At 39.9% G+C, this 23,215-nt stretch overlaps 2 protein-coding genes across 10 annotated transcripts; both read right to left on the reverse strand.

The window, feature by feature from the left end:
• Nucleotides 1–1,369: 1,369 nt before the first annotated feature.
• Nucleotides 1,370–5,600, reverse strand: LOC122019788 (probable alpha,alpha-trehalose-phosphate synthase [UDP-forming] 8). 2 transcript variants are annotated; one of them, XM_042577312.1, is made up of 3 exons: nt 3,332–5,597; nt 2,417–2,690; nt 1,370–2,050 (listed from the first exon to the last, which is right to left on the reverse strand). In XM_042577312.1, the coding sequence occupies exons 1-3, from the start codon at nt 5,290–5,292 to the stop codon at nt 1,727–1,729; spliced, it is 2,559 nt and encodes an 852-aa protein (XP_042433246.1). In that variant the 5' UTR covers nt 5,293–5,597; the 3' UTR covers nt 1,370–1,726. The 2 variants fall into 2 exon arrangements, with proteins under 2 accessions (XP_042433246.1, XP_042433255.1); XM_042577321.1 differs by lacking the exon at nt 1,370–2,050 and having other exon boundaries at nt 2,568–2,703; nt 3,332–5,600.
• Nucleotides 5,601–10,541: 4,941 nt separating this feature from the next.
• Nucleotides 10,542–13,263, reverse strand: LOC122019799 (peptidyl-prolyl cis-trans isomerase CYP38, chloroplastic-like). Of its 8 annotated transcripts, none has more exons than XR_006122044.1 (4): nt 12,905–13,263; nt 12,502–12,701; nt 11,074–11,635; nt 10,542–10,931 (listed from the first exon to the last, which is right to left on the reverse strand). XR_006122044.1 is itself a non-coding variant. In XM_042577349.1 (4 exons), the coding sequence occupies exons 2-4, from the start codon at nt 12,585–12,587 to the stop codon at nt 10,916–10,918; spliced, it is 258 nt and encodes an 85-aa protein (XP_042433283.1). In that variant the 5' UTR covers nt 12,588–12,701; nt 12,905–13,262; the 3' UTR covers nt 10,542–10,915. The 8 variants fall into 8 exon arrangements, 3 of the variants coding, with proteins under 3 accessions (XP_042433283.1, XP_042433266.1, XP_042433275.1); XR_006122042.1 differs by having other exon boundaries at nt 10,542–10,942; nt 12,905–13,262; XR_006122046.1 differs by having other exon boundaries at nt 10,542–10,863; nt 11,448–11,635; nt 12,905–13,260.
• Nucleotides 13,264–23,215: the final 9,952 nt, after the last annotated feature.

Consider the following 23,215-nt stretch of genomic DNA (forward strand, 5'->3'; position numbering starts at 1 on the left):
GCCTATGCATGGTGTGCCAGTCACTTAGATTTGGTTGAATCGATTTTTTATTTTTTTTTCATATTCTACCAGATACAGTTCGACATGGCCACATGCAAGGAATAATGCAAGGCCACTACTTCTCATTTATCGCCCTTTAATTGCCACCAGATAAAGAATTGGATTATTTTATACCCAATTCGTCCAACAATTTTAGTCCAACACAGATTGATCAACTCATCCCTCTGTTAAAAGTCAGCAAAAAGGTGGCAGAGAATAATAGAGTTACAACTCCTCACGTCTATCCAAACCCCCAAAGACTAATTCGCATACAATTCTAAACGTTGTTGAAGTAGACGTCAATTAAAAGATTCTGATAACTACTATGGTTGGGAAGGATCTACGAGATCTAGACGGAAAAAACTTAAGTTGTTCAAAAACATTGGTATATTTACGTGTGTTCTTATCATTGTTTTAGTGTTTATCTCTTGAGGAGAAGAAGATCAAGTAAAACTAGTTTCTTCACTATAAAAGGATAAAGGAGGTGTGGTGGCGTATGAATTCTGATACACAATCTTCTTTATATAATTGAATTTTTATTAATGTTTGATCTTGGCCACACGGAAAGTATTAGTCCACTTCGTAGTTCCCGGTTGGGAATCACTCAATCTTACCGAATTCAATTAATTATGTGGTTGACTTAAAAATAATGCAGCATGCGGGTTTTTTCTGTTGACTTTATGACGACGTTTATTGGAGTAAGAACCAAGATTGGATTGACCACGGATCGAGTTGCAAACGTGAGAAATTGGTTCAACCGTACAAGTGTTCCTCTTTTGTATTCCCCACTTTCATTTGTTCTTATCTTTGTCTTCGTCAGAAATTTTTCCTTAATTTCATTTTCTTTTCTGGTAAACGATTTTAGATTTGTGTTCCCTCTTCGATTCCCCTCGTCCATTTCTTCCCCACCAACCAACATTTTAAATCAGTGTAATAATATAATTTTATCATTCTAGTTTTAAATCTCACATCTCGTGGTTAAGGCTAAAGCGAAACTTATCTGTTCATCATCGTTAGAAGCTGGTCAGCCGAAGTCATAATTGGCTCTCTTTGCTAAACACACTCCATGTACAACAATCTCATGTAAGACAAAATACTAGCATCATTGTTTCAATCAAAGAGTTCTATGTAAAACAAAGCAAGAATATTCCCTGAGATTTGCTAATTAAACCATGCCAATGGTACAAGTAAAACAAAGCAAGCAAGAAGATTATCCAATCTTGGTTGGTACCATACGTTTGGGTTCTCTTTTATACCACGAGCAGGCAATAATTAAAGCATGCCGTTTGGCAAAGCAAGAGCAAAATAACTAACAAAAAAGAACATGCTGTGAAATTGTACACCTCGTAAAATCCTTCTATATTGGAAGAACACTGTGAAATTATATTTCTGTAATCCTCTACAAATTAAAGGAAGAGCAAATAAAGGGGGGAAAAAAAGAGTTTTGACATATTTACGTCTACACGGATTATAATCTGGAATACAAGCTATTAATTTTGGTATGGGTATGCTGATCTGGTGAGAAACAGGTTTCTGTGAGGCTAAGTTAGTCGTATTCAAATGATCCTGGTTTTTCACATCCAATTCCTTGGCCTTCTCCATTAGCTCGGATGGGTGGTTAATTTAGCCCGACCTGGAAGAAAGTTGAATTCTTTTGGAAATATTTGACCAGTCACTAGACACGCTATTAGAAAGAACCTTCAAATGCGACTGGAAGCTGTTCAGATGTGGGCGGTTGCACACATGATGCATTGCCAAGACCTTGAAGCAATTTTATAACCTCTACTGTATCATCGAGATAATACTTAGCCTTGCTTGGTTTTTGACCAACTGTGCATGCAAAGACTTCTCTAATTGCGAGGACCGATGGATCATTTATGTAACTGCTAATGCTCTCAAACATGTCTTCATCTGACCGGTCATCCCCAATGCATAGAAGAAAATCCAGTGCCTTTCCAGTGCTTGACACGGTTGCCATGAGATTTTCCACCACTATACCTTTGCCTATACCCTGCATATTTTGACAAGCTAAGGTTGAACAGAACCAGAAAAGGCAGTATTGAAAGAAGGTCTAGTTACATACGCAAGGTCCATACAAGGTCATGCATATCCTAGATTTCTTTTTAATGAATTTCTAATCAAAAAGCGGGAGAGTGTTACATGCTCGAGGGATGGTGCAAAAAAATAAAAAAATCCATAAATCTGGTAGGCAGATGTTATCCTAAAAGTCAATCCTAATCCATGCACCTTTATTTTGAAAGCTAAGTTTGTTTGATCACGATAGTCATGAATGTTACATTGAAAACTCATTCTTTGTCAAGATATGAACCAAAATACTTTATCAAAGGTAATGAAAAGTATATCCAGTGATTCGTACCTGTGGGTTCACTTCTACAATATGTTGGCCCCTTTTCACAACTACGGGTTCATTGGCAAGCACATTCTCAAGATGATCAAGGAGCTCCTTTGCTTGGCATGACCCAAAATCAGGATCTGCTTCTTGATGATGCCACACTAGCCCACTTTCTTTATGTTCTATGGCAGATCCATCCGTAGCCTCCATGTAAAGTCTCATGACAGGTTCTGCCATTTTCTTCCAATTAAAGTCTGCAGCTAACATGCAAGATTCCCATGGTGCATCCCTCTTCCACCTACAGTCCAGGACTAACAAGTAGTCAGTCACAAAAGAATTATTTGAACCAGTGCATGGATTTGGTACTGAGTTCAGACTTTGGAATGGATGTTAATTATGTTCGTCATTATCAGAAATTAATGGATATCGGATATCAACAAGTAGACATGGTAAATTATGCAAACTTTCAGCATGGTTTCAATGAGACGTAGCTTATGTAACCTAAATCTATTTATGACATCTCAAATCCACGCTCTGAAACATCTAGGATGGATGACTACAATTTTGTAAAGATTCTAGTTTATCAAGTTTGAGCATCTGTAAACTCGTACAGCTTCAAGAAGAAAATTTGTCAATAGGATTCACATATTCTAACATGACTAAGAGGATTTCTTTGCATTTTTAAATCCTCAGTGTCTGAAAAATAAATTGGGAAGCCTGTGAGTGAAATTGCACGCAACTTCATATTTGCAAGCAAAGATGCTTCCATCAAAAGCTTAGACAACTATTCGTGCAAGGACAAATAAATTTTATGCATGCTTCATGGTCCTATGTTCCATTTGACCAGTTAGCAAAGACACTCTGCCAGATTTGTCATGATAATCACAATAAAAAACAAATTGTAAGAAAAAACAATTTTCATTTCCAATGAAAAAGTACCTGGTGAAATATCCATGCTCTGCAGAGATCCCCAATTTCTCACAGGGGGCAAACCATTTGCTCAACTCATCTTTCCCTCTACCACTGACCAAGAAAACAACATTCTTAGGGTCAGTGCATAATCTATTTATTATGGAAATAACTTCATAGCTTGGCTTCTTATCAATAGATGACTGTGGTATCATTGTTCCATCATAATCAAGTAAGATGAGCCTACTGTTTGTCTTTTGATACGAGCCAACAATATGCTCAACAGATAGTTTCCTAAAGGTAGGGCCAAGAGCAACAACTCTGAAGCTCATTCCAAACCCAATCCCCCAACACCTCCTATTGAAATGCTCTCTACAAGCACGTTGCAAGTCCTGATCAAACGACCTTGCCCAATATGGAACGTCATGAGAACTAACATACTTGTAATGCTTTTCGTGCCGTAATTGTTTCTCAGTGTCTGACATTGTGATGGCTGAATTTATTGCCTCTGCCACAGCATTCACATTCCATGGATTAACTCGAATAGCACCACTAAGAGATGGAGAGCACCCAATGAACTCTGAAACAATTATCATACTTTTCTTTGGAGCATCTGCTAATGCTGAACTCAGCTGTCTGTAGACTGTGTATTCGTATGGAACCAAATTCATGCCGTCCCTTACTGGATTCACCACACAACATTCGGCTACTGCATAAAAAGCAGCCTTTTCATAGGTTGGTACAGTGCGATTGATCAACACAATGGGCTGGTATCCAGGTCTTCCAAAACGTTCATTAATTCTTTTAGAGATTGACCCTATTTCATCCTGAACCTCCTGCACATCCTTTCCTTCACTCCTTGGTGGGTTATTAATCTGGACCAACACTGCGCGCCCTCTCAACTGCGGATGCTCCTCCAATAGTTGCTCCACTGCAAGCAACTTCATTCCGATACCTTTGAAGAGATCAACATCGTCAACTCCCAACATCAAGATCTTATCGCTATATGTTGCTATGAGCTCGAGGACTTTGGCAATAGTCTCTTTAGAAGACATCACCAATTCGAGCTGCCCCATGTCAATCCCAACAGGGAGAATTTTGACAGTGACTGTCCTCCCGTAGTACTCAATACCAATATATCCTCTTTTGGACTGATAATCCAAGCCAAGTAACCGGGAGCAAGAGGTTAGGAAGTGGCGAGCATAGTCGAAGGTGTGGAAGCCAACAAGATCAGCATTCAGGAGGGCGCGAAGCAGTTCGTCGCGAACGGGAATGGTACGGAATATCTCAGACGAAGGGAAGGGAGAATGGAGGAAAAAACCCAACTTTACACGCGGGGAGCGCCTTCGAAGGAAGGTCGGAAGAGCAAGCAAGTGGTAGTCGTGGATCCACACGAGATCATCATCGGGGTTTAGAAGCTCAATGAGACGGTCAGCAAAAAGCTTGTTGGCGGAGAGGTAGGAGAGCCAAAGGGAACGATCAAATGGCAAACCACCTAAGGAAGACGGTGAGAGGGGCAGGAGGTAGTGGAGAAGGGGCCAGAGGTAGTGCTTGCAGAAATCATGGTAGAAGCGGTGGTGGAGATCGGCAGGAATGAAGACAGGGAGGCACCTGAAACGTTCGTATAGAATACGAGAAACGGAAGCATGGTGGGCTCTGTCGATGGAGACGGCCAAGGTGCCAACGTGAACGACCTCGGAAGAGGACGGAAAGCCGGCGCGAAGCTGGAGCGCGAGAGCATCGGGATCCCAAGAGAAGGCTAGGCCAACCGGCGCGGAGGGGTCGGGTGCTGTACGAAGTGGAAGGCGGTGGGTGACAACGATCCGCCGCTCCCGCTGCGTCGGTGAGGCGGGAGCGTCGTCGTCCGTGCCGATAGAAGCGGCGTCATCCATGAGACAAGGCAGCAGAGGAAAGCGGCGGGGGGAGGCAGCAAAGTCGGAATCCTCGCCGGCGGCCAGCTCAAGAAGGTTTGCCGAGGATAAGGAGAGCATCGATCCCCTACGGATCAGGGTTCCGTGCCACAGACAGTATGGTTAGAGTTAGGACTCAGTCGGCCGTGGTTCAGGGAGGGCGCCGCGGAGGAGGAGGAGGAGGAAGAAAGAGGAAAGAGAAGGTTGCATTGGATGTGCGTGAACTTGGTTTTATAGGGATCGGAACGCCGGTAAGGTGACTATAAACGGGAGGGATCTGCTCCTTTCTTGCTTCCCTAAACTTCCTTTTTGAGAAGAAGACGACGATAAGAAAAGGAGGAGATGGGAAGAGGAAATTGGAAACTGAGAAGAGGACTGGATAGAGGAGAAAGGAAAACGGGGGTTTTGATTTTTGAACTGGAAAAACGCTGGATGCGGGCCCTCTTTTCGCCGCTGGATAGGGCATTTCACAGGAAGCAGCCGGTCTAGTTTCAGTCTTCCCGTCGTTTAACTTTAAATTACGTATTTAGGAAGGCTGTCGTACGTTGCCATATTTCAATTTTCAAATCCGAAGCCATTACGATTGAATATCTTAAAATTCTAATTATATTCACTTAATTATTTCATAGAACGGTTATCATAATGTGTGGAGCCGGCTGCTCGGTGCGATGACATTTCCATGCATTAACATTTCCATATTCTCTAATAGTGATAAATGGTACAATAAATTATTCATCTCTCTATCACCTCCAACCACGGGCAACCACATGGACAATCTACCTCAACCACCTCAACCTTATCCAAACCACAACCCAACTGTGATCCGGACGAGTAGTAATTTTAACTTGGAAATTTTAGAAGTTAAGGACCCAACTTCGTCCTTGCTTCTTCGAGAAATTTCTTCTGTTTTGCTTTTGGTGAGCAAGGCCAAGAAACGATGTTTAAGGACTAAAGAAATCATCAAGCTTAGCTTAGGGGTAAGTTGCTCGTAAAAATCAGTTCAAAAATTCCTTGAAAAGTCATGTATCAGTGACGTTCGCCGCCGCGGTGACAGCGTTCACACTAGACGCGTAGACAGCGCGGCGAGGTAACCTCCACGTGATCCGCACGCCTCCATCGGAGTCCGGCCCCCAGGTCGCCCGCTAAGAGCGGAGCAGAAATGGCGCCGCCGCGTAATTGCGTAAACAATGGCTTTACGGCGGCGGAGGGGTCGTCAGGTCGGCCGGGGCAGCGGGCGAGAAACCAGATGGCCGACACGTTGTAGCCTCGTCGATGATGACACGACGACGTCACGAGGGAGCTTGTCATTACGTTTGACCGGGTCGGTCGGCGCTGAGGGTTATCCAAGACCCACCCACTCACCCATCGAGCCGACCTACTCCACCAGACACGTGGACCTGGGAGGGTCCCACTTTATCCTAAAGCCATGAGGCGATTCACTGTTATCCCCAACTTATCGTTCCCCCTCGGCGACCTTTTGCTCGAAGTAGGCTCCAACACCGCACACACCCACTTTTATAACTTCGCTAAACCAAGCTTGTAGTTCCCCAATAAAACCGAAAGATTTTGTAGATCTCGGTTTGGTTTGACTCTTCCGATCCAGGCAAATTTGTGTGGTCCACCTCCAATAGTTTAAGCTCTAATTCGAAAGAGGATTACAAAATCTAAGATAACTAGTTTGGCATCCAGCACAGATAGACCAGATTAATCTAAGGATTACGATAAGCTACTTAATTTAACTTAGGATATACATAAATGCCTAGAGGTGGATTATAAGTGCCAAATCTTTTGAATATAGTATTAGCCAACACTATCTTTGATTCAAATTGGATTTTTAATTGCATGATCGAGTGCTTCATACTCACATGCCCAGATGCCCTACACAGATATTTTCTTGACTTGGACTCGAATTGAGCAGAGGCTCCACTCCGTCCAACCACCGTGGCAGAAGTTTCTGAGAAGGGTATTCTGCATCTCCACGAGAGTGTATTAACTTTGACAAAATGGTGCTCTGTTATCTAGATGGAGCATTAATAACGCTGACCATGTAGATCGGTGTGGCAATGTTCTCGTGCAGGCCGATAGATTTCGCAGTCGTACGTGTGCGGAGTCAATTGCTCCTACGGCATCCATAAAGATCTCTGCCATGATCGTGCCGTAGACTGTTGAAGCCTATCCAGTTTGAAGAAGAAGCCATCTTTTTTATCCATTTTTATGGTCAGCAGGGACCACCAGCCATCGACCGGATTGGACCGGTCCACTGATTAGGCAGAGCCCGTTTGGAATGGAGAAAGAACAACTCAGGAAGCTTCTTGGCACTTTCCACCTCTGTTTGGATCCGTGCCAAAGAGAACAGAGCCACAGAGGGATCATCAGGCAGTCCCGTGTTAACACTCTTAAAAGAGAGGAGGCTGTGAACTTGTACTGGTGAGGGCCAACACGCTAGGCCTTTGAGAGCACATAAAGCAGAGTCCAGGGACTTGTCGTTTTGTCCTACAAATTGGCCAAGCCTAGTTGCTCCTATTGTTAACATGTAGCAAAAGATGATTCATTCGTCCCCTAACATCTTCGTCAATCCATCCCTAACTCTTATTGTGAACATGTTGCAAAAGGTTGGAACCGCCAACAGGTGTTTAGCACGGACAGATATTGATGTTATCGCATTTGCTGCCGCAGACCCTCGACCTCTCGAAGGAGCTCTTATTGTGAACATGATATGTGAGAAGGAGCTCCCTTACATGGGAGGAAGCTTCCTCATTTTGGGGCCGTATTTTTATTTTATTTTAAATTAATATAATTATTTAAATTTAAATTTAAAGAGTTAATATTTTTAATTTAAGTCTTTTATTTCTAATAATATAATTTATTTTTTAATTATTAATATTATTTAATGATAATTTATGAATTTAAATTTTATTTATATATAAAATAAAATAAAATATAATGAAAAAGTATGAGACTATAAAGAAGTTAGTTAGAGTTTTTTTAATAGTAGAGAGATGCATGATATTTTTTATTTTTAGGTGACGTAGATATGATAACAAAAAGCTTATGGAGAAGTTCCACGGTTGTGGATGCTCTTGATCAAATTCCATAGGTCAAGGCTGCAATAATAATATATTCACAAAATACTAAATTGTAATGTAAAATAAAATTTCACAAGCCAAGAGTGCCATCGGATAGTAGTTCAACTTGTTTAAAGCTTATCTTATCAGCTAGAGAGCTAGCTAAGATTTTGAACACATTGCTCAGGTACTATTCTTTGTCTTCGACTTTGAAACTCATACTGCAGCATGCTTATATATATTCTTTCCCATTGTTAGCTGAGTTTCTAGGTCTTGATGCATCTACTGCTTCGGACATTTGCTTTTTCACCCAGTTACATTGGATGCCTTCTATCAAATAAATTTTAAAAAATCATTAAAAATTAATATTATTCAATTGACATTATATAGAACAAACTACTCGACTTGAATCTTTTGAGTTGGTAAAAAATTCTCACCCTAAATTCAATGTGAGAACTGAGAATAACCAAAAGAACCTGATAGAATCAGTTTTAGGTTGTGGCATGTTTTTATGGCTGAGGATCAGATTGTGTTTATCAGTCAGGTCTCCATCTTGTTTGAGATTAATGGGCATTCTCTATATATTCTTGGCTTGCTAACTTTCAGTTATTTGTTTATCAAGTGACATCCATTGCCGACTGTTATTTTTATTGTTCTCTAAAGATACGACTTAATGAGTTTCATTCTCGAATGGTTGAAGTTCCTGGGAGTCGACTCTAGACAATTGGGAATTGATTTATAGTTATTGGCAATGGGCATATGCATTACAAAATACTGAAACTCCTGGGATAATGCGGCAGCTTCCTATTAATTTGCCTGTTCCTTTTTCATTAGGCAGTAAGTCCATACAGATTCTAGTCATCTGCAATTCAGAGGGGAATGAGGAATAATACATGTGAAAACCCCAAGATAACGCTTCTGATAACGACGTTATCATGAAAAAGTAGATAGTTAGAGATAAATTGTAATATGTGTTTCCGAAACAATAGTTAGGTGACTCATGCACCTAATAAGTGACTGATCCCGTATAAGTGATTGCTCCCTTAACTAACTACGCCGCACGCTGCCGCTGTTAAGTTGGAATTACGAGGTGGCGACTGGAACAGAGCATCGATGCTAATAAAGAGCTAGGGAAACAACCATTAACTAAGGAGCACTCCACATTTGTTAAGGTACAGAAAATTCCCCTTCAATCACGCTTGATGAGTAGAAAATAACACTCCCCACTTTCAAGCTCGTAAACATTAATTGCAACTTCCATTGTCATATCCTTTCCTTTTGTTCCCAACTCATTGTATCTCGCGGTAAAGCATAGCCTCTTATCTCTTAGAATTGTGAGATTGACGAATTTATATGTTCTTGTCCGAGACAACCAATGGGTGAGCCAACGGGTAACTACCTTGCACGTTGATGAACAAGGGAAATGCTGGTGGTTTGTGAGTGTACGTGTGCTTATACTTTTGCTCACAGGAGTGAGCTCCTTTTATATTATTATTATTGAAGGAATGGAATGATATCTCTCTTCTCTAGCTTTTAATTAATGAGACATTATCAGATATCTCATAGAAAAAGTGTTATATCATCATATCAGAGGGTGTATCACTCACGTGATATATACTATAGACGGTAGAAATTGTGTGGGATCATGCTATGTCGACCATGTTGTTTCACGTGCTATGATAATTTATGTGTTGCCCCACGTTCTATTGACCAACTGGTATAGTTGGCCAGAGGTTTGGTATGTTAAATGGAGAGGTGTCGGATCGGCGGATCAAGAGGAGATGAGTAGAAGCGTCGAATCGGTATGGCAGAGAAGAGATGGGCAGAAGCATATAGACAGTAGAAATTGTGTGGGGTCATGCTATGTCGACCATGTTGTTTTACGTGTTATGATAACTCACGTGCTGTCCCATGTTCACTACAAGAAAAAAGCTAATAGACAACGCTTTAAAAGCATTGTCTATATGGCTGAAAAAACGTTGTTAAAAGCACTGTTGTTAAAAGTCAGCTCAAAAAATTATAAGCGTTGTCATTTTTTACAAAGACAACGCTTTTAAAGCGTTGTCTTTATTAAAGACAACACATAAAAAGCATTGTCTTTGTTAAAGACAACGCATAAAAAATATTATCTTTTTTAGCAAAGACAATAGTTTCACAATGCATACAAAATCATTGTTTTTTTAGTAAAAGATAAGAAGTTTTAAAATATTATCTTTTAATACCAAAGACAAATAAAAGATAAATGAAAATAAATCTATTTCAAAATATTATTAAATAAATAACTAAAATCAATATACAAAGTATCATCCTTACACTTTTATAACAAACATAATTGCTTGCATACAAAGAAATTTTAATTAGGAGACACTCAAAACTACTCCTGTCGACTACATCTTATTGCATGAACTTAAAGAATCTTGATAGATGCTACTTATCCTCTTGACTTGAATATTCTTTACTCGTTGGCTTTAATCATCTTCTCGTTTAAAGTCCAAAGTCTTCTTAATAGTTCTTCGTCGAAGTCCTTAATTTCCAGTCACACCCTTGAGGTTCGGATGTAGTGCCACATAGCATGTAGTTGCTACTCCTATAATCATCCATGTCCGAGCTGTTTAGCAAGAGTTTCTGAATACCTCTATTTACCATTCAAAATATCTGAAAAGACACTGCATGTGAAATTTCCAAAATCTTAATATTTAATGAAAGGCAACAGGAATAAGCAAACGACATGTGAAATTTTCACAACTAAATAAAACTATCAACTAAACATAAACACAAATATAGGGAAAGTAAATACCTTGCAGATGACATGTAAGATTGTTTATGTAGTCCACATGGCAAGGTCTGACTGGGATAACTAGTATCTATTCTATGTAGGTGTTTATAGATTCACAATGTTGAGATACAGACTTAGTCAAAGTTTTGTCACCCAAAACTAACTCAAGCAATGATGCAAATCCATTCTGTGGGAAAAGAAAAGAATATATGAACAAAGAAAATTCAAATATTAGATAATAGACATGAAATATGAAATAGCAAAAAAAAAGATTCAAAATATAAATCAATTCAATATACTTACATAACTTCTAGACAAATAAAAGAACTAACAAATTTAAGATAAAAAAAATTTGAACAGACTGAATTCTTAGCAGTGTAAATGGGGCATTGTACCTATCAAGTACTATGCGGAACACGCAATCCTGGACATTGGGATTGTCCTTAACTTTAACCTTAATATCCACAGTTGCTTTTCCTTTTAAAAGAGGCAAATTACTGTACTCCTTTGGAATCTCGAAGGGAAAACCATCCACCATATCCTCTTCAATACTGTAGAAATGCAATGTCGCAGGAAGTCTCAGCTGCAGTGAATGACAAGGTTATATATGAGAACGAAGCATGCATGAAGGCTTGCATCAACTTCTAGTGCCAGATTGTCTAACCGTGAGAAGCTAGAAAACTCAAGATATATAGTGTCAGAAAGAAAGTTTGCACTGTGATGTGAGGTTGATATAAAGTATAACTATTAAATGATTAAATAGTTGCACATTGCAGCTTTGCCCATTTGCAATTTGGCAGGCCATTTAAACGATTATTAAAAACATTATCAAAATGGGGTTAGAAAATTTGTTTATTCAAGATGATCAACAGATAGTATAGGGATCCTATTTCGGAGGTATGTCGTAACATCCTACAAAAGTATACCTTATTCAAGCAAAGCCTAACACACTTAAGCAATGCTTCTCGAGTAACAACTAAACAGTGAGTATGGAGTTACGCTTCAATTCTTTCCTACAGAGATTTCCTATTGAGCTTGATACTTAATTAAGAGTATTATGCCTCTGAACAATTATTTATTCACCAAATCATTCAGGAATCATTTGGTGAGAAAATAAATATTCTAGGAACCAAATTAAAATAGGGAGGTTGAACAATTATCCCATTTCAACAAATTGCAATACTAATACATAGTTTGTTTTCAAGTTCAGGCACAATAATTACAATCATCAACCTTTGAGAGACAGTTTGTGCTTATTATATCATCAACATAGGAAAATAAAAGAAACACAACCAATACATATGAAAACAAAATAAATGGCATGTTACCAAGAAAAGTTTGGTTCTCTTTTTGATAGGAACCAAAGTACAAAATAAGAATTAGCAGCTAAAGTCTATGATTAAAGAAGAAGACCATTGACCCATATCTAAAATAGAAGATAGTTCTCACCCTCCAACATATTGTAAGAGTTCCTTCTGCTTTGGGGCCACTGCCTCCCTATCTCTTTGCTGGATAATGCCTTCAATCTCTTGCATCCCAACAGCCAGCTTTTCAAGCAATTCCTTCCCATGCTCTTTCTTTGTTTCAGATGCACCTTTTAGAATCAAAGCCTTCCCTTGTTCTAGAGCACGAGAAGCTTGTCTCACATTCTACCAATAAAGTAGGGAAAAAAATTAGCAAGGAATCCATGAGCAAGAGATTACTTTGAATTAGATCCGCAAGCAAATCCAGACATCAAAATCATGAGTGCCTATATTTCTCATACAAATAAAACATCGCCAAAGTCGTGAGTTGCAGGCTTGAAAGTAACAAATTCAAATAAAACATAAATGCCTGTGCCAAATCAACTTACTCGCTCAGCCGTGTCCAATGCCCTAACGCTAGAAATCTTGAGAGGGCCAGTGCGAGTAGAAGGGTGCGCGCACCGTGGCAGAGAGGGCCAGCACCACCCACAACGTCGGCTGCAGCCGCGCGTGCCACGACGGGGAGACGTAGTAGAGGTAATCGAGCGCTACCTACGAGATCGCCACAAGGCCGAGACCGGTAGGCCGACGGTGAAGATGGAGGAGGATGAACGTCGACCGGCAGATTGAGGTCGGCGTTCGGCATGAGAGGGGTGGCGGCGTTCGGCGTTCAGCGTTCAGCGTTCGGCGTGAGAGAGGAGACACACGAAGGGAAGTTGTCTGAAGCCCTAGGCTTCTCTCTTCTCTTCTATAGTGTGACATCCAACGGTCCAAATCTTTCCCGATTTAAAAGTATTATCTTTGATAAAAAAAAACATCAATAGACAACATTTTTCACTCTTTGAATAAAAAAAATCATCAATAGACAACGTTTTTCACTAAAGTTATATTTGATAGGATGTAATCTATCTTGTAATGTAATCAAAATTATATTACAAGGTTGATTATATTGTTTGGTTTAATTTTAAACTTATAATGTAATGTAATCTGGATTACAAAAGGTAGTGAAGTTTTGTAATCTGGATTACAAAACAAATACTATGTAATCCGGTTACATTACGAGGTCACCATTTAACCAAAATTTAAATGTCGAATATACCCCTAGTCCACCGCGGCCGCCGCTCGCCGCCACCCACCGCCAGCGACCACCGTCGGCCGCCACCGGCGATCGGCGGCCGCCATCACTAGTTGTCGTCGACAGCCGCCTCTGGCTTAGGTCGCAGGATATTTTTGTCATTTAATAATATTACGAATTACATTGCTTATAAAAAATAATAGACACCAAACAAAAGAATGTAATCACCCTTGTAATCAAAGATTACATACATTATATTACCAAACGTAGTAATGTAATCAAGATTACATTACATTACATTACAAATTTGATTACATTACAAGTTACATTACATTACACCCAACCAAACGTAGTCTAAAAGCATTGTAAAAAAGAAAATGACAACGCTTTTTAAAAAAAGCGTTGTCTTTTAAGTGTTGTAAAATCCTAATTTTCTTGTAGTGATTCTATTAACCAACTGGTGTAGTTGGCTAGAGGTTTGGTATGTTAAGTGGAGAGGTGTCGGATCGACGGATCGAGAGGAGATGAGTAGAAGCGTTGAATCAGTGTGGCAGAGAAAAGATGAGCAGAAGCATCAGATCGACGGGGCCAAGAGGAGATGAGCAGGAGCATCAAATCGACAGAGCTTCTCATCTCGGATAGGCTGAGCTGAATGGTGAAGCTTTGTCTACGGTAGGCTGAGTTGAATGGTGAAGCTTCTCGTCTCGCGTAGGTTGAGTCGAATATGGAGGCTTCTTATCTCGGTTGGGTTGAGCTGTGGTGAAGCTTCGCGTCTCAAGTAGGCTAAGTTGAATGGTGAAAAGCTTTTTGTCTTGGGGCTATCATTCGTGCAGAGGTGGTTGAGCTGGAAGGATGGACCTAACTAAGCCGAATGTCTGAGGCCCCATTGATCAATCTTGACTTTGACCCATTTGAACATGACTATTGACATTCTTGGTACATGTGGAGGCTTCTAATACTCCCCAAATTACAAGCCTCCTCCTAAGTATAGTCGAAGGAGGCATGAGTCCGATTGATTAGATAATTGTGTTATGGCGGGATAGGGTGGTCACATCAACATACCTCTGTTACCTTCCATGCCTTCGGGATAAAATTTTGATTGAAGAGTCAATGATGAGCTCAGACTGAAGAGTCGATTCTGGAAATCTGACTTATAAGTCGATGATAAGACTTCAATTGAAGAGTTGATGATGAACTTCTAAATGAGGAGTCAGTGATGGAACTCCGATTGAGTAGTTGGTAATGGAACCCCGATTGAGGAGTCGACAATGAACCGTCCATTCTCACTTGTTTATCCAAGTATTCCTAAATCTTTAATCCTGCACAAGTAGGGAGGGAGGTACTTTACCTGCACCCCAGCTGAGGGACATTGGGCACTAAGGAGGGTAAGTGAGCTCAATTTGTGACTAAGCCCAAGTCAGGAGAGATTGGACTATGAAAAGAGCAATTATTGATGGACAATGTTAGTCAGGGACTAGGGGCATATATGAGTTTGATTTGCAGCTATGTCTAAGTCAAAAGAAATTGGACCTTGAAAAGGGCAATTGCCGATGGATGCCGCGAGTTCAAGATCGGGGGGATATATGTGCTTGACCTGTAACTATGTCTTAGTCGGGAGAGATTGAACTCTAAAAGGGAAATTATTGATGCCATTGGTCCGAAACTAGAGGATATATGAGCTTGATTCTCGACTATGTCTAAGCCAGAAAAGATGAGACACTAAAAAGGGCAATTACTGATGGACGTCGCTGGTTTGAGACTAGTGGATATATGAGCTCGATCCGTGACTATGTTCATGTCGAGATAAATTAGACCCAGAAAAGGACAATTGCTAATGGATGTCTCTAGTCTTAGATCAGGGGATATATGAGCTTGATCTATGACTATGTCTAAGTTGGGAGAGATTGGACTTTGAAAAAGGTAATTGATGATGGATGTAGTTTGAGAATAGGGGATATATGTGCAGGAGTGTCGAATCAACGAAGCTGAGAGGAGATGAGCATGAACGTCGGATTGGAGGGGGTAAGAGGATATGAGCAGGAGTGTCGGATCGGTAAAGCTTCTTGTCTCGAGTGGACTGAGCCGAATGGTGAAGCTTCTCTTATCAGGTGGGTTGAGCTAAATGGTGAAGCTTCTCGCTTGGTATAGGTTGAGCTGAATGATGAAACTTCTTGTCTCAGGGTCATCGTCCGTGAAGAGATGATTGAGCTAGAAGGATGTGTAGGACCTTAGCGCACATGAGGAGGAGGGGAGGGGGGGGGGGGGGGGGGGAATTATGTGTATTTTAAAAATTTTATTTTTTGGTTTTATAAAGATAAGTATGCAGTGGAAAACTAAGTATGAAAGTGAAACAAAAAATTTGGCATGTTGCTTGGTTCAGAGTCTTCAGTGTCTCCTACTCCAAGACCCATGATCCCTCGGACCATATCGATGGCCAATCCACTATAATCCTCTTCCAGAATCACTGGAAGAGGGAATTGGGTACAGATAGAAAAAACGAGGAGAAGTGTAACACACTACACTTTCCTTTATTCAATAATTAAGTAAAAAAATAAATTTTTATTACCCAACACTTTTGAGGATGATCGGATCGGGCTTGGTGTTGGACTGCTCCTCAGTAGTAGTCAAACGTAGTAGTATCGTAGTAGAGCATCAACATGAAGTCGGAGCAGTCAGAGCATCAAACAATTGCGTAGGAGTTTGTAGAAGTGTTGTTTTTGGAAGAGTGGTCGAACCTCTCTTTTATAGAGTATTGGAAGCGCATTCAACTCTAAAGTATATCCCTGCAGATTTGGATTTGTATCATCGTTGAGATCTTCTGAGTTATCTGACCGAAGGCGCCTTCAAAGCCCTCCAAAGTGCCTTCAGCGCCTAGCTTTAAGGCATCTTCCTTTGCATGGAAGGCGCCTCCATGCCCTTCTGCGAGAGGCCTTCGACTAAGCCTCCAAGGCACCTCCACAAGCACAGGAGGCACCTCACGTACAGCTCATCCGAAACATTTTGTTCATTTTTACTCCTACAAAATATGTTAGCCTAATAGAAAAATATCTAACCTACAAAATAAGATTAACACAGAAATAAAATAGCAGTATTAATTAGTTTCTATCTTTTCAAGACTAGGAACTAGTCATGGTCTTAGTTTAGGTTTCCAAAATGGACCTAAACTGGACATGCGCTTAAAGTCTCTAATTGAGACTCGTCTTCACTAGAACACTCTCCTCTAGTGGCTTACCTTACTTACCATGTAGAATCGCTTGACTCTACCTTAGTCCACCATGTCTTTCCGTAGTTGTCAGGTCTGCAGATCTAACTAGGCTTCGGCCAGCTATCATGTCCCACAGACCCAGCCAAACTTTCCGCCAGATATCAAGTCGCTCCTTGACCTATTTGGACTTTTACACCAGCTATTAGGTCCTCCAGACCTAGTTGGATTTCAGCTTGGTGTTAGACCAGTCAAGTCCTGTACACTTGGTAGAAATATTAGATCACACAACATATCTAACTTTAATCTACTTGTCATTCATTAAAACTTAGATTTTACCATTTATACCAAATGTACCAATAGGATGAACCTGACCGAACCAAATGACGAAGGTCCGGTTGACCTATCTTGATTTTGGCATCATCTCAATGTGATTATTCACCTTCGATCTTCGCATCATCATATTTTTCTTCTAATCATTTAGCATGTGACTGAATGGGAAGATGGTGTGGGCATGCACATTGAAGACCATCTACTCATCACACTACTGATGTGAGAGATATGGTCCGTTAAGCATGGTTTTGGCTAGTGCATTATGTTAGGGATTAAAATTTTGTCTCTAATATATCAACATAATAAATTTCCGTCGCTAAATTCGGGATTAAAATTAGGGCTAAACCCTGAACTCACATACTCTTCTCACGTTTTCCAATCTCTCCAGTGATATCTCCATCATTCGTGGCGTCTCCAATCTCCAGCGTCCTCTCCGATCTCCAGCATCTCTGGCATCCTCTCCTTTTTGATCTTGGTATGATCTTCTCCTTTCCTTCTCCTCTTATTTTTAATGTGGTGAGAGCTTGTGGGCGCGAGCTTGGTTGACCTTGAGCTCATGACCACGAGCTTGGCCCACCCTGAGCTCACATCGGTGAGCTCATAACCGCAAGCTTGGCTAGTCTTGAGCTCGTGGCCACGAGCTTGGCCCGCCTTGAGCTCGTAGCCATGAGCTTGCAGTCGTGAACTCACCCAATTGCGAGCTTGGCAAACCAGATCTACCATGGCAGCGAGCCCTTTGCGGGTCGTGGGTTAATCCCTGGCCGTGAGCTTGGCTGGCCAGATTTGCCTTGGCTGCGAGCCCTCTACTGACTGCGACCTAATCCCTGGTCGCGATGCCTCGTCCGACCACAAGTCCTTGTCCTACTACAAGGACTCATCTGACCACGATGTTAGCCTTGGCTAGCCACGTAATGTGAAAAAAAATCCTAAAGACTATATGGAGGATTTTAACCTAGTTGAGTAACTTCTTGTATATTTATTCTTTGTGTCTTCATTTGTTGTTAGTTAATATATGAAATCATGTTTGTAGTACCTCTCTTGGATTGATGGATACATGCTTAATAATGTACTAAGTTTTGTACTAACTCTCTTATGCATGGAATCATATTGGTAGTACCTCTCTTGTAAAATTGCATAATTGCTAAGTTTTGTACTTGTGTTGGTAATGTTGAAAGTTTTATGTTCATTAGGATATAATGTATATGAACAAAGATTGAATGTACAACAGATTAAAAAATAGATTTATCTGAGATAAATATTTTGCTGGAGTGAAAGAGTTTGTAAACTTTGTAAAGAGTTATCTAGAATTTATGAATAATGTCGAGTTACATTGTCCGTGTAATATTCCAAATATAGAAATAAAGTTTTATATAGTGAGGGCACTATGTGTCATGCTCCGAGGGTAAGGTTGTCCAACAAAAATCGGACAACACCTCCCCTGTAGCAGTGACAAATGAAACATGTATACAATGCCACAAGGTTACTCACAAGCTATCAACAACCCACACGATTGAAAGTAAGCACAACAACGCAGTTTATAAGCATCCCACATGGCTAGAAGTAAATACAACCATGCAGTTGATAAACAACCTATATAGCTGAAACAAAATGTAGGATCAGAAAGAATGCTAGAGGGGGGGGGGGGTGAATATCGATTGTCGAAAAATTCAAATTAAATCGAAGTACGTAGTGGAAGAAAGATAAACCAATGCTAACAAACTGAATTTTACTTGGTTCAGAGCCTTTGACAACTACTACTCCAAGACTCGCACTTGTCAAGTACTTTCATTGGATAATCCACTAACAGTTCGCAAATAGTTTACGAGAGTTAAGTACAAGAACTTAAAATAATAGTTATTAACAACAACAAAATGGGAAAGTCTTGGTCGCCGGTTGTCGGAGGAGCTTCACAACGTCATAGGAGCATTTTCGAAGCACTGAGCAGGAGAGAAACTTGTTATCATTGTTGTTATGAAGCTTCAGGTCGAAGGCCATTAAATAGGTCCATTTTAGGTGCTTGCAACCCCTCTGGGCGCCTGGACCGTGTGGCTCGGCCAATCGAATCGCTCCACGTCAGCATGTGGATGATTTTTCGATTCCGGGTGCCTAGACCGAGTCCGAGCTCCTGGATTGCCTGGGCGCCTGCGACCCGTCTGCGCTAACTTACTTCAGGCACCCGAACCAGCTTCGAGCGCCTAGAGTCCTAGCGGCTGGATCCTTTCTAGACGCCCGGAGTCCTTTTCTTCAGTAGCCTTCTTCCTATAAGAAAAGGTTAGCCCGAGCAATGAAAATTATATTACCCTACAAATCAGAGTTAGCACAACATAGCATATAGGATAGTAATTCGATCATGTCTCCTCGAGACCAGAATCTAATCAAAATCTCAACTTAGGCTTCCCAAATAGGCCTAAGTTGGATCGACACCTATAATTCCCTCAACGGGGAACGCACCCTCACTGGATCTCTCCTCCAGTTGCTTACCTTCACTTACCACTTGTAGTCACTTGACTTGCCTCTGACCCACCAAGTCTTTCCGCCAATTGTCAGGTCCGCTGACCCAACTGAATTTTGATTGGTTGTCAGGTCCTATGGACCCAACCAGACTTCCTGCTAGATATCAGGCTCTGCGGACCTATCTAGACTTCCCACCCGTTATAAGGCACGTAGACCTAGCTGGATTTTAGCCTAGTGTCAAGTCCCTCAGATCAGTCAACTCTTGCACACTTGGTAGAAGAGGTTAGATAAATATCACATTAAATTTTAACCTATTGTCATACATCAAAACCAGATTATTAGTGCAACATGCACCAACAATCTCCCCCTTTTTGATGTAATGACAACCCGAGTTAAAGTTAGAAAAAAATACAATAAGGAAATAAAGCATAAAATATTTAAAGTGAGTAGATTTTTTAACCTAACCTACTATCCTCCCCTTTGTCATACATCAAAAAGATACATGCATAAAACATAAATAACGAAGTAACAATTTGATCAAAAGAATTTTACAATCTTAGTTTTTAAAGCAAGCCTCAAACAAATATGTCAAGTAATTTTGAAAGAAAATAAGGTTTTGAAAAAACCAACTATTTAAAAGAATTGCAAAGTGATGATTTTAAATAAAAACTTAGCTTTATTTGAGGGAGAAGTAAATATTTTTAGAAAAAATTTCACAAGTAAGTTTTCAAAAGTAATAACTTTTCAAAAATATTTGAAAGTTCTTTTTCAAATTAATTTCCAAAGATTTAAATTTTTCTAAGGAGGACTTTTTAAAGAATTGGGACAGAAAAGTTAAGAAAAAATTTAAGGAAAAATTCTCTAAGTAAGATTTTCAAAAGAAGGTTTAAAAAGAAATTCTCAGTATTACTTTTAAGGGAAGATTAATGCAAACTTTTAAGGAGTTATTTTTAAAAGCCTTTTTGAAATAAAACTTTGCAAAAACTTCTTTAAGTTTTAAAAAAAATTCAAAATATCTTTGGCAAAATAATATTAAATAAAATTTTCTAACTAACAATTTCAAAGTGATTTCAAAAAACTTTTCTAAAAGTAATTTCAAAGTAATTGCAAAGAAAAAAATAAAGATTTTTAAGGTAAAAAGTAAAAATAATAAAAAATTCTTCAAATTAATTTTTCTGATATTTTAAGAGTAAGTTTTACACAGAATAACTTTTTAAAATATTTTTAAATGGTTTTCAAAGAGATTTTTAAAACATTTGAACAAAGTTTTTCATAGTAAGTTTGTCAAGAATTTTTTTATTTAAAAAAATTATGTTTAAATTGCCTAAACAATTTCTCCCCCTTAATTTGATAACATAATAATGACTATCAAGCATGTTGTAATAAGCATTAATGAGTCAAATAATTAAAGGAAAAATAACTAAAGGAAAACTGAATGCTAGTAATTGAACTAAGCATAAAGTAGCATCAAGTCAATAAGTACAAGCAAGAAAAGAAAAAATAAAAATCAAGGACTGTACTACTGTGAAGTCGAGGAAGATGGGTCAGAACCTCAGAAGCGCAAGAAGTCCATTAACGCAGTATGATGAGTCAGATTCTCCTCTCAAGAACTAGACATGTCTCGTCGAAGATCAGAGACCTCTTGTCGAAGACTCGTCATGGTCACCTCAAGTTCGGTAACTCAGTCGTCTAGAGTATGAGGGACTGGAGGCGTAGGTGGCCCAAAAAAATCAGCTATATATGCATCTATTCTTGCCTCCTCTCCTGAAGCTGGATCAGGCTGACCTTGAGCTGCGGGATCAGGCTAGGGCTGGGCTACTGGATTATGCTGACCTTGAGCCGCTGGATCAGGCTAGTGCTGCCCCTCTCTCCTTCAAGATAGGACACCCTCATCATCTATGTAACGCCCGAAAATTCTCAAAATAATTATTAGAAATATCCTAGTATTTTTCTGGAATTTTAGAATATTTTTATGGAATTTTTAGAATAGCGGAAGTAGCAAAAATAAATAGAAAACAAAAATAGACACCCTCATCATCTATGTAACGCCCGAAAATTCTCAAAATAATTATTAGAAATATCCTAGTATTTTTCTGGAATTTTAGAATATTTTTATGGAATTTTTAGAATAGCGGAAGTAGCAAAAATAAATAGAAAACAAAAATAGCCTACGCGGGAATTGAACCCGAGACCTATTGGGTCCTACGACTTATAGATAGCTTTAGTAACCGGGTGAACCCAGCAGGGCCGTGCTGAGAGGAAAGGGAGACAATTAAATTTATATTCAAGTTGGGCCGGAATTAACCACTTAATATAAATAGGGAAATAAATTAGTGAAGAGTTATTTGATCGTAACTTTTCTCCTCCTAAAACCCTCATCCGCCGACCCCTCTCCTCCTCCTTGTCTCGGTTCCAACCACCAGCATACCTAGAGTCCCATCCCTAGAGTCCCAAAGGCTCCTTCTGGCGACATCTTCGACACGAGGACGCTTCTCTACGCGAGAAGAACACGTAGATGCGAGGAGATCAACGAAGGGATCTTCTCCACCGGAAACCTAGCGCTTAGAATTGTAAGGAAATCCGAACAGGAGGTAAGAAACCCCTCACCTGCAGTATAAGTAGCTTTCGTGTGAATTTCATGTCTTAGTTTAGTAATATGTAGACAATCGACACAAAGGATGCGAATTAGCGCATACCAAGTGTTCGATTAAATTGTTTAGCACAGAAAAATGCAACTTAGGCATTTTAGTAGCTTAGATAAATGCAAAAGAAGCATTTGTACAGTTTATTTAGTCTTGCTTCAGTTTTACAGGACTAGATGTCCAATGGGTGGGCTCCCACAGTCGCATCTAGGTTCAGACAACCTAGCTCTAGGTTCAGATAACCTAGAAAGAGCAAGACAAGCAATAATTAGCTATGTTCAGTATTTTACTTTCTCAGTGGCACTGTACTGGATTAGATATCTATTGGGTTGGGCTCCCACAGTCGTCCCTAGGTACAGATAACCTAGTAACCCTACTAAATTCGGGACTTGTAAACCCGGGTCTAGTTAGGGACGCGCGCATAACACGTACAGTTGCCGGGCCCAAACAACAGCATGATTATGTATTTTCACCTATTATATGTATATAGTTTTTAAACTTCCACAAAATAGCTGGGTGAAATCAGTACAGTGTTAGCATTTGCTAGAATTAGCTCAGTTCGTGTTTCGGTTCAGCTATTTTCTATGATGATGTATGATAGCTCTATGTCCAGTTTTGTTACACATGCTTTAAATGATAGGATGCCATGACTAGCTTTGATTTCTATGTATGATAGCATGCCATGTTCTAGTCTAATCAGTACATATTTCAAATAGCATGTTTTAAAAGCATATTGCATCGAATGCATGTTTTTGTGAGTAGATGGTTTCTTACTAAGCGAAAGCTTACAAATACTTTTCATTATACTGCAGATAAAGGTAAAGGAAAGATGGACTAGCGGAGGCTGGAGGGCAATGCGATGAAGATGTGTGTGGATGGAACTTGGAATAAGGATCTAGGGGATTTCAGCAAGCTTGTTTTAAGCATTAGAACTTTTAGCTTTTCGTTATTTTGCACTTTGGTATGTTAAATGCTATGAATTGGTAAATCATGC

The sequence above is a fragment of the Zingiber officinale genome, chromosome 1A, assembly GCF_018446385.1.
Source record: "Zingiber officinale cultivar Zhangliang chromosome 1A, Zo_v1.1, whole genome shotgun sequence".
In the NCBI taxonomy this organism is placed as follows: domain Eukaryota; kingdom Viridiplantae; phylum Streptophyta; class Magnoliopsida; order Zingiberales; family Zingiberaceae; genus Zingiber; species Zingiber officinale.